The following is a 14302-nucleotide window of genomic DNA, read 5'->3' as shown; positions in this document are numbered from 1 at the left end:
AGTAGAGGAAAGAAATAGCGTGTAATTGTGACTCCTCTACCTCTGCACAAAATATTCTTCTCTTAGATTAATTCAGTTTTTTTCCTTATCTCTTGTCTTTACTTGGCTTATAAATCTTTGCCTTCTAACTAGAAAGCAAAAATATTCATTTCATTAATGTAATAATAACTGTTGTATAATAATAAAAAGGGGGGGGGAAGAGAGGGGAATAAGGAGGGATATGGGAAACAGAGAGAAGGAAGGAAAGTTTGTAAAACCACCCAGAAGTTCCTCTGAGTTCCGTTTCCTAATTATCTGTTCCTAGATTTAAGCAGGTGCCTATAAATAAATCAATAGAAAAACTGATGGTTTTAAGTCTTAATAATCCTTTGTGACTAAATAAACTTTTTCTTTTAAAAAAGTTCAGATATTTTTACATATATTGCATGTGTGCTAAATCACTTCAGCGGTTTCTGAATCTTTGTGACCCCATGGACTGTAGCCCCGCCAAACTCCTCTGCCGTGTGCTTCTCCAGGCAGGAATACTGAAGTGGATTGTCATGCCCTCTCCCAGGGGACCTTCCACACCCAGGGATTGAACTCTGGTCTCTTGTTCTGCATTGGCATGTGGGTTCCTTTCTACTAGTGCCACCTGGGAAGCCCTTTACATATATTAGAGCAATAGAAAAAGGTCTGAGCCTATTACTAAGGATTTACTGAATTCTTCTAGATCAGGTTAATGGTAAAATAATACATGCTCAAATAGTAATCATAATTGACTGGCACTTTATTAAAAATATGTGGGACTTATTTTTAAAGTAAAATAAACAAAAAGCACAATTATACCTAATGTTTCCATGACTGTATCTTTACAGTTTATTATTCATAGCTACTGTGTATTAATGCATCAAGTAACTACATGAAAGGGAACTAAAGCTCACATCTGTTTATTCTGATTTGCAATAATGGTTTTAAAGAACTCTGGAAAGTCAAGGTGTCAATGAATTAGCCTACAGGGAATTTCTTCTGTATAATTCCATATTATATAGGGAACATTTTCTTCAGCTGTTTATTCCCTTGGATGTTAACCTTCCAACAATTAATTACAAATTAATGGTATTATGTGCATGAGCACAAGAGGAAAATAGCAGAACTGGGCAGTTCCCAAACAAGATATCTGAAATTGCAATAAATGACAAACTAAAACACTGCCAAGAGTGAAACATTTGAAATGCAAGCAAAGCAAACTTGGTTTAGATCGGCAGCATGTGTATAATTTAAATTTACTTAGGAATTCATTGACGAGATCATCTATGTTCAGTTAAAAATTGGTTTAGCTAAAGAACTTAAATTTAGAAATAGCACTGGACTGCTGTCAAGTGTCCCTTACTCTTTGATCCTGCAGAGGATCTGTCAAGGTGCTAGAAGAGTCGTTCTTTTACTTACAAAAGAATAAATTCAGTCATTTATTTTGGGGGGCTCCAAAATCACTGCAGCTGGTGATTGCAGCCTTGAAATTAAAAGACGCTTGCTCCTTGGAAGAAAAGTTATGACCAACCTAGACAGCTTATGAAAAAGCAGAGACATTACTTTGCCAACAAAGGTCCGTCTAGTCAAAGCTATGGTTTTTCCAGTAGTCATGTATGAATGTGAGAGTTGGACTGTAAAGAAAGCTGAGTGCGGAAGAAATGATGCTTTTGAACTGTGGTGTTGGAGAAGACTCTTGAGAGTCCCTTGGCCTGCAAAGAGATCCAAACAGTCCATCCTAAAGGAAATCAGTCCTGAATATTCACTGGAAGGACTGATGCTGAACCTGAAACTCCCAATACTTTGACCACCCGATGCAAAGAACTGACTCATTTGAAAAGACCCTGATGCTGGGAAAGATTGAAGGCAGGAGAAAGGGATGGCAGAGGATGAGATGGTTCGATGGCATCACGGACTCAATGAACATGAGTTTGAGTAAACTCTGGCCGTTGGTGATGGAAAGGGGCCTGGCGTGCTGCACTCCATGGGGTCGCAGAGAGTCGGACACAGCTGAGCGACTGAACTGAAATTCAGTCAGTAGAAAGGCTTTCACCACATTTCTCCAATATCTTTCAAGTCCTTGGTTGAAGTAACCGGGTGTTATAAAATGTTGAGCCCAACTTCGCAGAATGTCCCTTCGGCTTTCCTGCTGTCCCTAACCCTCTGCCTCTGCGCATTTTACAATCGCCGGAGAGCTTCTAACAGGTCCAAGCCCTTTCACGCTCACGTTGAAGAAACAGGCGCAACAGCTGGGAGCCGAGGGGCGGGGCCGGGAGGCGGGACTAACAGGGCCGGGCCAAGCCGAACAAAGAGGAACTGGGCTACGTCATTTCCGTCTGCGGCGTTAGGGAAGACACCCGCGGAGCCCCACTCGGCGGCGATAGGCAGGTGAAGGGAAAAGGGTGTCCCGTCCGCCTCAGCCGGTACTGCTTCCCTTCGGCTTGCGTCTGTGACGACTGGGTCTGAGGCTCCTCTGGTTCAGTGTGCTGAACGCCCCGTGTCCTTGAGGTCCGCGCCCCATCGGCCCCCTTAGTGACGTTTCCTTTCCCCGAGACCCATTGGGCGTCCAGCGTTTCGCGTACGATCTTGCCCAGGACTAACCCCTTGCCCTGCGTTCCCTCGCCTGTGGTGAACTCGCCTCGCTGTGGTTGACCAGAGCTCACTGTGTATTCCTCCTGCTCGCTGGGCCCCCCTCACCGTGCAGAGATACTGTCTCGTCCACCTTCAGGCCTGGCGGGAAGTACTTGTTAACCTACCTCACGTTGTTTCCTAGAATTTTTTCCTGTTCGATCCGTTAAATGGTTTTCCATCTTTAAATCGTTTTTAACGACGAGGCTATTAGTTGTCTTACCTCTTCCGCTCTTTGTATAAAGGGCCACAGGAAAAAAGGAAAAGTGAAATTACAAAACTGACAAAGATCACGAAGCACATTTTTTTTTTTTACATTTGTTTATTCAATAAAATAGTAGGAAAACAAAACGGGAAGTATAGGTTCTGATCTCAGCAAGTTAATTTGAATGCTGTTTTCAAACTTTTAAATGAGTAAATGGAACTTAGACTTCAAAGATTTACCTTGTAAGGTTTTTTTCTTGAGCCTAAATAGATCAGCGGAACCATGATCTCCTATAATAGAAATTTGTGATTGAGGTTAGATAAAAATCTTAACTCTGAATTTGCAAGTGGAACCTGAGTATAGTAAAACCATCATGACCTGAACAGTGGCTTGATAGTACTTAGTATATAAGAATTTCTGAGGTATTTTCACATTGATTAATCTATTTGGCACTTCATAATGAACATATATATTGTTTTTTATCTGAGGCCAGCAACTGCCCCTACTTCCTTTTCTTCTCTGGACCTTGTCCTTTCAAACCTACAAAAGACTTTACCTTTCATACAAAACAGCATCTTATTGTGCCTTGGTATCTCCCATATATTAAAAAAAACTCTTGAATCCAGCCTTTCCTGCCTTCCAGCTAAATATTCCTATCTCTTTTCCCTTTCAGCACTCAAAGAATTGTTTGAATATTCACTTTCTCAACTTTCCCACTTCTTAACACATCTCAAGCTTGCTTACTTGCTATTCCAATAAGCAACTTTATTTGACCAAATCTAATTCTTTATTCTCAATTTACTTGACCCTCCCCAGTTGAGCACTTTTTGTTCTTGAAATGTAACTTTATTATTCCTCAATAATGCAACTGATTTCTGAATCAGATAATAATTTTAAATACTGTAAGATATTTCATCACTGTTTTGTGGTATTCATAGTGTAATGGTGACATACGGAATTAGTCTGCATTAACATTTTCAAATGAATTAGCTTTACTCTAGACAACCAACAAAAAAACAATAAATCAAGCCCTAATTTGTAGTGTTTGTCATCGCCTATAATGTAAATACTCCCACACTGGTCAGTTTCAGGCTACCAACATGCCTCAGGAATTGGAAAGATACGTGCTGTGGTGCTCCATAGTATAGCTTCCACCATGGAGGTACTAGTAGATAATCTGCAGACCTATAGGTCTCAACCTTGGATAATTTTGCTTCCCAGGGGAAATTTGGCACTGTCTGGAGATATTTTTAGCTGTCACACCTGTGCTACTGCATCTGGTGAGTAGAAGGCAAGGATTCTGCTAAACAGCCTACATGCACAGAACAATCCTCACAACAAAAAACCCAGCCCAGAGCATCTCTGGGTCACTGTTGAGGAACTGTGAGATAAAAATAATAACCACAGGAAATAAATAGTAGTAAAAGATAGTGTAAGAGAGGAAAATTTTTTCCTGTACTCTCTTACGTTTTAGTGCTTGGAGCCTGCAAATTAAACTGATGAAAGGCAGATTAACAGCAGAAAGTGATACAAATTTTACTTGATGTTAATATTTTAGTTTGACATACATGTAAAGGAAAGGAAGTGAAACCCAAAGAGGTGCTTAGCCCTGGGAGCTTGTATACTATTTGAACAGAAGGTAATAAACTTGTGAAGTGACAAAACAAAGCCAAAGAGATTTGGGCTTCTATAGGTGGTAAATTCTATAGGTGGTAAATTACCTTATATATTGTAAGGTTAGTACATGGGAAAGCTCATGGAGGTTAAGGGTTACTTAAGTAAGATTTGTTTGTACAGACTCATCTCAGTGTCAGTGATAATGATTATTTTGGCTCCAGGGATAATGGTTATTTTCCTCCAGTGATAATGATATGGGAAAGAAGATGGGGAGCACCTTCACATAGGGAAATGCATGTCCTCCTTTTAGGTACATATAGGGAGAATAGAGAGCTTGTCCTACATCTGCTATTTCTCAGTTGCTGTAAGTTTAAAATAATGCTTTATACCAAAGTAGTGCTAACTAAAAAGCACAACTTGAGAGTTGCAGGCTAAGTTTTATTTGGGACAAAATGAGGACTAGGCTATAGCCCAGGAGACAGCATTTCAGATATCTCTGAGAAACTGCTCTGAAGAGGTAGGAGATCAGTATATATGATTTTGATGAAGGAGGAATTCATGCAGTTAAGCACTTATTTTTGCTTAAGATTTCTGCTAGTCAGGAGGAGTAAAAGTCACCAGGAAGGAATTTAGTGTTTTTCTAGATATGAGATGTAAGAATTGGGCTCATAAAATCAACTCCTGAAAATAACTATCTGAAGGCCTATTCTACCAGTTATTTCCAGAGCAGAGTGTCTCATTTCTGTTCTTGACCCTGAACTCCCTACACAGGGGTGTTGAAGGTCAGCAGCACACGATTTAATCCTTGTAGAGGTAGATGGCAAGCATTTGCCATTTCAAATTTATGAAGTTGACAGGGGCCCATCATGGTCATAAATTTGACCGTGCTTTGGGAGGCATTTCATGACCATTTCTTCCCAAGGTGCTAGGAAAGCTCATTCCTAGGTCTGGTGAAGACTTTGCTAATAGGCCTCTCAATGTGCTTTTATTGGATTAGGTCTTATTAACAATAATTAAAGATCTTTGGACCACATAGCTTCTAATCTGTTACGGTCCAGGAAAAAAATTCCCTCTTACTGCATCTTCCCATATCTACAGTACACTATTAAAATCATTGATTGGATACAAAATTATGTATTTGACCAACTGCTTCAAGTCACCTAGTCATCATTATTTTTGTTGGAGGCTCAGTCACATTTGGTTATACAAGAAGTGATAATCTTGTAAAATAAGCAAATTACAAACAATATAGCTAATAGCATTAATAGAATTATAAGTAAATATTTAAGCCAAGAACTTCCCACACCAAGCCAGTTTTTGAAGAGGTTATCAAGACTAGGGAGTTGGTCAGTTAAGGCAGAAATCTGGCTTTTCATATGGTTCACTAATTATATAGTGAAGCATTATAATCATCAGGTATGAAAACACAGCATTCAATCTGAATTATGGCACAGGTCCCTTCCCTGAGATGCTCTAAGGATCTAAAAGGCAATGTGGTTTTGTAGCACCACTTTTCTCGTCATAGACACGTCAGAATTCAATAGGCTAATAGCCTGGTTACTATCATTTAAAGCCTGTGGAGTGAATCTTAAGGCTTTGATATGGCCCATTACATTCCCCAATCCTTCTGAAGGCACAAAAATAGCTGCTAAATGGTCATTCTAGTGGAAGACAGATCTCTTGGCCCATCAGACTCATACAAATGATAGATTGACTGGAATCGTCTCTAAGGTGTTACATATGACCTTGAGTCCATGGGAATCCCAGGATGCATCTTCCTGTTCATCCTGGTGAAGCCAAGATTGTAAATTAGTACCACAAATTCACTGAGTTCCATTAAGTGCAGCCCAGTGAACCTCTGGTCATCTGACCCTGTTAGTTCCATACCAATCACTGTTTCTAAGAGTAATAATATATAGGTATTGTTCATAAGGCACCCAGCCTAATTTCCTGATGTCACAAGATTTATCATCCTTTTAAAAATACATATGTATATTTTATTGAAGTATAGTTGACTTAAAATGTTTCAGGTGCACAGCATGGTGATTCAGTTATACAAATACATATATTATTTTTGAAATTATTTTCCATCATAGGTTATTACAAGATATTGACTGTAGTTCACTATGCTATACAGTAAACCTTTGTTGCTTGTTGCATGTCTATATTTTAGTTAGAAATCTAGCATTCTATTCATACTAAGTCAAATAAGTGGAATCAAAATGTCATATTTTTTTTTAGTTAGGCAAAAATTCATAAGTTTTCTAAAATATATGTATTATACATATGTATACAAAAGCTTTTCTACTGTGCTTGATAAAGTCTTGAGAAAGAACATCAAAAAAAAAAAAAGACATGGAGAAGTTGGAGAACATAAACTAAATTAAATGGGAGTACTGAATATGAAATAGAAAAAAGTGAAACTAACTAGATAAAAGTAAAAGATCCTATAGTCCAGTTGTTTCTAAATATGTCTGCTCATTAAAAACATCTGGAGCTCTGGAGAAAAAAGGCAATACCTGAGCATTTGTATTTTTCAAAAAAATCAAGATAATTCTGATACGTATCCGGATTTCAAGAAGTGATTACACATTTTTCTTCTTTTTTTTTTTTTTAATGATGTAAAGATTGTGATTTTTATTGCTTATAAAACAAAGCCTAGGAAACACTTAGTAAACATGATATACACTAATCACATGCCTTTTCCAGGAAGGGTTTCTAATACATTTCTAGGTTATCACAGAAGCTGTCTTTATTTCAACATTGTCAAGTACTGTTCATGACTTGTGTTGATATTATAAAGATACATCAATATTGCAGTGAACTGTCATTGTGTTCTTCTTACAAATCAAGTGATATAACTATTGAAAATTTAGAATCAACCTCTGTCTTACCTTAATACATGGAAAGATTCCATGATCACTTACATCATGGCAACTCCAGGGATATTTCACATCAATGACAAACACCCCCATTTAGATGGTCATTGTCCATTTTACATTATGGTATCCTTCATCTTCTTCCAAATTATCCACGTTTCCTTTCAGAGAACATGCATGTTTCAAAAAATGATGTAAATCTTTTCTTAAAATCTTATACTTCTTGGCAGATGTTGAAGACTGAAATTGGTATTTTTCCCAATTTGACTCATGTTGCTCATATGTTTCTGCAGTAATGTTCATATTATGTGTAGCTGTCTCAATTTCTTTATGTGCATATAAACATCCTCTCTGTCTTTCACATGCCCTTGTATATTCCCAGTTTTTCATTAAATGTGAGTTTCTGAGGTGAAATCTTTCATATATTTGTAGGTTTGCTTTTGGGAAGAAATCTTCTAACCCTGGATTTTTTGGCATCAAATTCTGGGTATCTTGTGGAGACATAGCTGTGTATATGGCTGTTCTCTTGACTCTCCTTATATTCCTGGGATCCTTCATTTGCTCCAGAAAGGTGACCAGGTCTGGCTTAGAGACCACAAAACCCAAGGAGGCCAGGTTCCTGTAGTTCTCTAACATCACATCCCTGTACAATTCCCGCTGACCGAGGTCCAGGCATTCCCACTCCTCTTGGGTGAAGTCTATGGCCACATCCTGGAATCTCAGCCGTTCCTGTGAAGCTGCCATTTCGTCGTCTTCCTCCTGCTCTGCCTCCTCTTTGGGGATGTTTTTGCCAAAATCTTGACTCTCTGTGCACCAATGCCAAACAGAAATACAGAGACAGAGTTATGGAGGAGAAATAAAGTGGCTGCGTTACTTTACCAGGCAAAGGGGGAACACAGTAGGCTAGTGGTTTAAGAACTGAACCCCCTCCCTGGTGAGTAGGAGAGTCATATAGTCAGGCAGGAGTAGGTGATCTGATTACACATTTTTCTATTCGACCCTAATTTGGTGATACAGAGTTCCATTATTTTTCCATTGACCAATCATGATACAATGGTGTTAAGTAAGTAATAGTTACATAATCACAAGAATACAAGATGTTTATCAGTTTTCACAATCAATAATCAAACACAAAAGATAATTACAATTGCAAGCCATATTGGGAACATGATTAACCTAACAATATAAAATAATTGCATACAATTTGAGAGGATCAAGCAGAATGATGTGGTAAGTGGAAGTGCATATATGCACATGTTTTCACCTGCCCAGCCAGTCTATGTCTTTTGGTTGGTACATTGAATTCATTTATATTATGATAATTGTCAATATTTTCTTAATTATTTGGGGTTTATTTTGTGTAGGTCTTTTTCTTCTCTTCTGTTTCATGCCTAGAGAAGTTCCTTTAGCATTTGTTGTAAAGCTGGTGTGGTGGTGCTGAATTCTCTTACCTTTTGCTTGTCTGGAAAGCAAGATTTGATTTCTCCATCAAATTCTGAAGGACAGTCTTGCTGGGTAGCATATTCTTGGTTGTAGATTCTTCCTTTTCATCACTTTAAATATATCATGCCATTCCCTTCTGGCTTGTAGAGTTTCTGTTGAGAAATCAGCTGATAGCCTGATGGGAGTTCCCTTGTATGTTGTCATTTTTCCCTTGTTGCTTTTAGTATTTTATCTGTCTAATTTTTGTCAGTTTGATTACGATCTGTCTCAGTGTGTTCCTCCTCGGGTTTATCCTTTCTGGGACTCTGTGCTTCCTGAACTTGGTTGACTATTTCCTTTGCCATGTTCAGGAAGTTTTCAGCTGTTATCTCTTCAAATGTTTTCTCAGGTCATTTCTCTCTTCTGCTGGGACCCTTATAATGTGAATGTTAATGTTGTCGCAGAGGTCTCTTAGGCTGTCTTCATTTCTTTTCACTCTTTTTTCTATATTCTGTTCTGTGGCATTGATTTCCACCATTCTGTCCTCCAGGTCATTTTATCCATTCTTCTGTCTCAGTTATTCTGCTGTTGCTTCCTCTAGTGTTTTATTTATTTCTGTTTGTTCTTTATTTCTTCTAGGTCTTCCCGTTCTTTTCCTGAGATTGTGGATCATCTTCACTATCTGAATTCTTTTTCTGAATTCATTTTTTGGAAGGTTACCTATATCCATTTAGTTGTTTTTCTGGGATTTTATCTTGTTCCTTCATCTGGGACATAACTGTCTGCTTTTCATCATGATTAACTTTCTGTAATATGGTTTTTGTTTTAGCTGCTCTAAGATTGTGCTTCTTCTTGTTTCTTCTGTCTGCCCTCTGATGGATGAGGCTAAAAGGCTTGTGTAAGCTTCTTCATGGGAGGGACTGGTGATGGGAAAAACTGGGTCTTGTTCTGGTGGACAGGGCCTTTCTCAGTAAAGCTTTAATCCAATTATCTGCTGAGGGGTGGGGTTGCACTCCTTCCCTTATAGTTGTTTGGCCAGAGGCTATGGGATTTGATTTATTGTGATTGTGCCCATCCTACTGTCTCACTGTGGCTTCTTCTTTATCTTCAGATGTGGGTATCTTTTTTTGGTGGCATCCAGCACCCTCCTGTCAATGGTTTTTCTTCAGCTAGCTGAGTTTTGGTGCTCTCACAGGAGGAGATAAGTGCACATCCTTCTATTCTGTCATCTGAACCAGAAGCCTCAAGGCTGATCATCTTTAACATAATACATTTTTTACTTAAATGACCATAACCTGGTGTTAACCACATAAATCCATCCCGTAATTGTGGGAGGTTTCCTTCTAATAAACAGGAGGTTACAATTTTTTTTTCTTTTTTTTTGAGGTTACAATTTTTGATTGAGACTTAGCTTATTGTTCTGATTGAGCTTGAGTGACCCTAAAAGAAAATTTGTATGTATGGCCAGGGTCAGAGCAGGTATTATTAATTGGCCGGATGAGAGGATCCCAGAGTAGCCTGAATACAACTGAACTTTCTTTCTTCTAAAATAAATTTCCTGAAAGCCATCCAGTCAGAGCCTTGGAGTGGAGAAATCTTCACCAAGGTAATCCAGAAGAACTTAGACAAAGGTAATTAGCCACATACCCAATAATTGGATTGATTTTTAAAACTGCTATAGGGTGGTGTCAATGATAGAAAAACATTTGATTTATATACAGAGGTCCAAGAAGTCATGAAAACATTACAAATGATCATATGAATCGTGTCCAGCATCTTAGATAACCTGTCTATCTCTGATGTTGCCTTCTTCTCTTCCTGATGTGAGTGTAGTTTCTCCTTTCTTTGAGCATTATTTTAGGTGAGATTGAGGTCAGCAGACCTCTCCATAGAGTCCAGTGCAAGGGTCCTTTTTAAGTGGGAAATATGAACCCAATTCCCCTTAGTTTTGCTGGACATGAGCTAGTTAAATATACCTGGTGAGGGCCTTTCCATCGGGGTTGTAGAGTCCTTTAAATGATGTTTTTTCCATTATAAATAATGTCCTGGTTGCAGGCTGTGGGGCATCTGATTTTCATCCAAAGATAGATTAATGAGGTAGCTTCGAAACAAACTTCAGTTCAGCTCAGTCGTGTCCGACTCTTTGCAACCCCATGAACCACAGCACACCAGGCTTCCCTGTCCATCACCAACTCCCAGAGTTTACCCAAACTCATGTCCATTGAGTCAGTGATGCCATCCAACCATCTTATCTTCTTTCGTCCCATTTTCCTCCTGCCCTCAATCTTTCCCAGCATCAGGGTCTTTTCAAATGAGTCAGCTCTTCACATTAGGTGTTCAAAGTATTTGAGTTTCAACTTCAACATCAATCCTTCCAATGAATTTTCAGGACTGATCTCCTTTAGGATTGACTGGTTGGATCTCCTTGCAGTCCAAGGGACTCTCAAGAGTCTTCTCCAACACCACAGTTCAAACGCATCAATTCATCGGCGCTCAGCTTTCTTTATAGTCCAACTCACATCCATACATGACTACTGGAAAAACTGTAGCCTTGACTAGATGGACTTTGTTGGCAAAGTAATGTCTCTGCTTTTTAATGTGCTATCTAGGTTGGTCATAACTTTCCTTCCAAGGAGTAAGTGTCTTTTAATTCCATGGCTGTAGTCACCATCTGCAGTGATTTTGGAGCCCCCCCAAATAAAGTCTGCCACTGTTTCCACTATTTCCCCATATATCTGCCATGAAGTGATGGGACCAGATGCCATGATCTTAGTTTTCTGAATGTTGAGCTTTTAAGCCAACTTTATCACTCTCCTCTTTCTGCCATAAGGGTGGTATCATCTGCATATCTGAGGCTATTGATATTTCTCCTGACAATCTTGATTTCAGCTTGTGCTTCATCCAGCCCTGCATTTCTCATTATGTATTCTGCATATAAGTTTAATAAGCAGGTGACAATATACAGCCTTGATGTACTCCTTTTCCTGTTTAGAACCAGTCTGTTGTTCCATGTCCAGTTCCAACTGTTGCTTCCTGACCTGCATACAGATTTCTCCAAAGACAGGTCAGGTAGTCTGATATTCCCATCTCTTAATTCTGCTTATAAAGTTATAATTTACCAGAATTACTGTAAGTCATAATTAGTTTGAGGGGAAGGTTTCCTTATACCTGGAAAACACGGATTTAAACTAGTAATTTTTCAGATAAAAGCCATAAATATTATAACAATATTCACTAGTTCATTCAGTCTCACATAACTAATCCTTTTTGTTAAGAGTTTTATGAAGCTATTGGGTTTCCCATTAGAATTCTTTAATTTCTTACCCAGTTCAACATTATAGTCTGAAGGTCAGAAACTTATATTTATTCAAAATTTCTTTCTATAAATCTTGAAGAGGAAGCATTTTCCAAAGGCATAAGAATAAAACCATAACTGTCTATAATGACAAAAGACTTAAGAAGGCGTAAAAATCTGATTACAATGCAATTGACGAAACTTGGTTACTGCTGTGACACACAACAGTTTGGGATAATAACTGGATTTATTACTGATAACATTTTATAAGAACTTGTATCTTTAGGAATTCTATATAATTTCTGGTATATCTATATTATTAATAGTAAGCATTTATAACCTCATTTGATAAAATTTCTCATCAATTTACACACCAATTATACCTAATTAGTTTAATATCTCTCTTTGGGATCCTTCAGGGGCCCTTTGAAATATCCCAAAGTTAGCTAAAGGTCAAAAGTACCTCATTAGAATTTGATTTAGAAAGTTTTGTCAAAAAATACTGAAATGGCTTAGAACACTCATAGGCTATAATAGTCACTGTGATACAATAATTATTCACTTAGCCAAAGTAATAATAAAATATTTCAAAGGCAAATACAGAACAGATCACTTAAAAGGTAAAGAAGTTAAAATTTATTATCAAAGGAAGTTCAACATCTTAAGAAAACTTGTCAGAGAGAAAAGCCCAATTCAAATTTTGCACCAGCCTACTTTTAAATTCATTTACTCAAATTTATTTTAAACTTAATCAATCCTGACCATGCATAAAACTCTTTTCTTGGGGTCAACTTTCCATAAATCTTTCACCACTTTCTGTACCATCACTTTATTTTATTCCATCCAGAAACAGCCACCTATAAGTCAGACGTACTTCCTTTTCCCTTAATAAAATGCAATTCCTTTCCTCACACCTCCTTTACTAAAATCATACATGCTACTTTCCTTAAGCATCCATGAAACATAAATCCAAATAATTTCTCGAAAAATGTACTTTCTTATATAAAATGTCTCAGTATGGCACCAAACATTTATTAATAGTTCTAAAACCTTTTGTTTCTTTGTAAAAGGAAGCCAGTGCTTGACAATGTTTCAGTATCTTGTTTATGAATGACCTAGCTATTCAATAAACCTCCATTACTTAATTTAGCACAAATCTAGAATTTCAAGTTACCAGAATCTAGAGAGACTATTTTAGATAGACATTCCTGAAGCATAATTATTTTTAATACAGTTTATCTAAAAGCTCTTATCCCCTTTACATTTTCTTTCCTTAAACATTTCTTCACATCAAGTCACTTTCCTTGCTAACAGATTTCTAAAAGATATAACAAGATTTTATTTAGCTTATCTTAAACATAGACACAATGGAAGTATTGTACTTAATGTTGATGACTGTAAACACATGTCTATATTAATTAGATCAACAAACTTAAACATTAATACCAGGTATTAATTTTGAATACTTTACAGTTCACATGAACTTGAAGTTAATTCTAGCCAGTTACCTTCTGTATTTTTTTTTTAAAGAATTTGTATAAGTACAGCTTCCCTAGTGGCACAGATGGTAAAGAATCTGCCTGAAATGTCAGAGACCTAGGTTCAATCCCTGGGTCAGGAAGACTCCCTGGAGAAGGAAATGGCAACCCATTCCAGTATTTTTGCCTGGAGAATTCCACGGACACAGGAGCCTGGTAGGCTAGAGTCCCTGGGGTCACAAAATGTTGGACTGAGCGACTAACACTTTCACTTTCACATAAGTGTTTAATTTCTTTTAGTCCAATTAAGTAGAGCTTACCTACAAGTTAAATTTGATAATAACCATGCAAAGTAAGAACAAAAATAATGCATGCATAAACATACTATCAGAGACAATGGAAGATCTCATGGCTTCCTTTTCTAAACTTAGTCATAAATCAGATATCACAATATAAAACTTACTAGTTGTAAAAACAGTTGGAATAAGTTAAATTTTAAAAAGAGTTTTTTCCACTCCTCCTTTTTTCAGTCTTAGGAATTAGAGATGATCTAGATGAGTGATCCTGAAAGCTCTGGTCTCAAGGCACAGGTAGAGAAAATCAGGTTCTCCTCATAGTATTTATTCCCTCAGGATCAGAATTCTGTAGAGATATACTGTTGTTTCCTTCAAGCTTGCTTTCTCTGCTTTTGGGATTAAAGAGAGATTGGTTAACCTTTGGTGCTGTATACTTAATTGGCACAATTGAAGGTTCATAATTTTCATAGATATCT

The 14302-nt window shown here is 37.6% G+C and overlaps 2 protein-coding genes across 11 annotated transcripts in view; one reads left to right on the top strand and one right to left on the bottom strand.

Moving 5' to 3' along the window:
* Nucleotides 1–2327: 2327 nt before the first annotated feature.
* LOC122682660 (zinc finger protein 595-like) lies at nucleotides 2328–8201 on the bottom strand. Its single transcript, XM_043885687.1, has 3 exons — nucleotides 7456–8201; nucleotides 2763–2867; nucleotides 2328–2648 (listed from the first exon to the last, which is right to left on the bottom strand). The coding sequence occupies exons 1-3, from the start codon at nucleotides 8077–8079 to the stop codon at nucleotides 2328–2330; spliced, it is 1050 nt and encodes a 349-aa protein (XP_043741622.1). The 5' UTR covers nucleotides 8080–8201.
* C1H11orf65 (chromosome 1 C11orf65 homolog) overlaps nucleotides 2355–14302 on the top strand; it is a 98334-nt gene continuing 86386 nt past the window's right edge. For 5 of the 10 annotated variants that reach the window (XM_043898528.1, XM_043898505.1, XM_043898492.1 and 2 more), the window contains exon 1: nucleotides 2365–2514. The gene's annotated coding sequence lies outside the window, so the exon portion shown is untranslated. Of the gene's footprint in view, nucleotides 2515–14302 lie in introns of all 10 variants that reach the window. The other 5 variants (XM_043898535.1, XM_043898512.1, XM_043898484.1 and 2 more) reach the window with 3 other exon arrangements.

Source organism: Cervus elaphus, chromosome 1 (assembly GCF_910594005.1).
Source record: "Cervus elaphus chromosome 1, mCerEla1.1, whole genome shotgun sequence".
NCBI lineage: Eukaryota > Metazoa > Chordata > Mammalia > Artiodactyla > Cervidae > Cervus > Cervus elaphus.
Note: the sequence above shows the minus strand (reverse complement) of the source record. Positions and strands in the feature narration are given on the sequence as shown.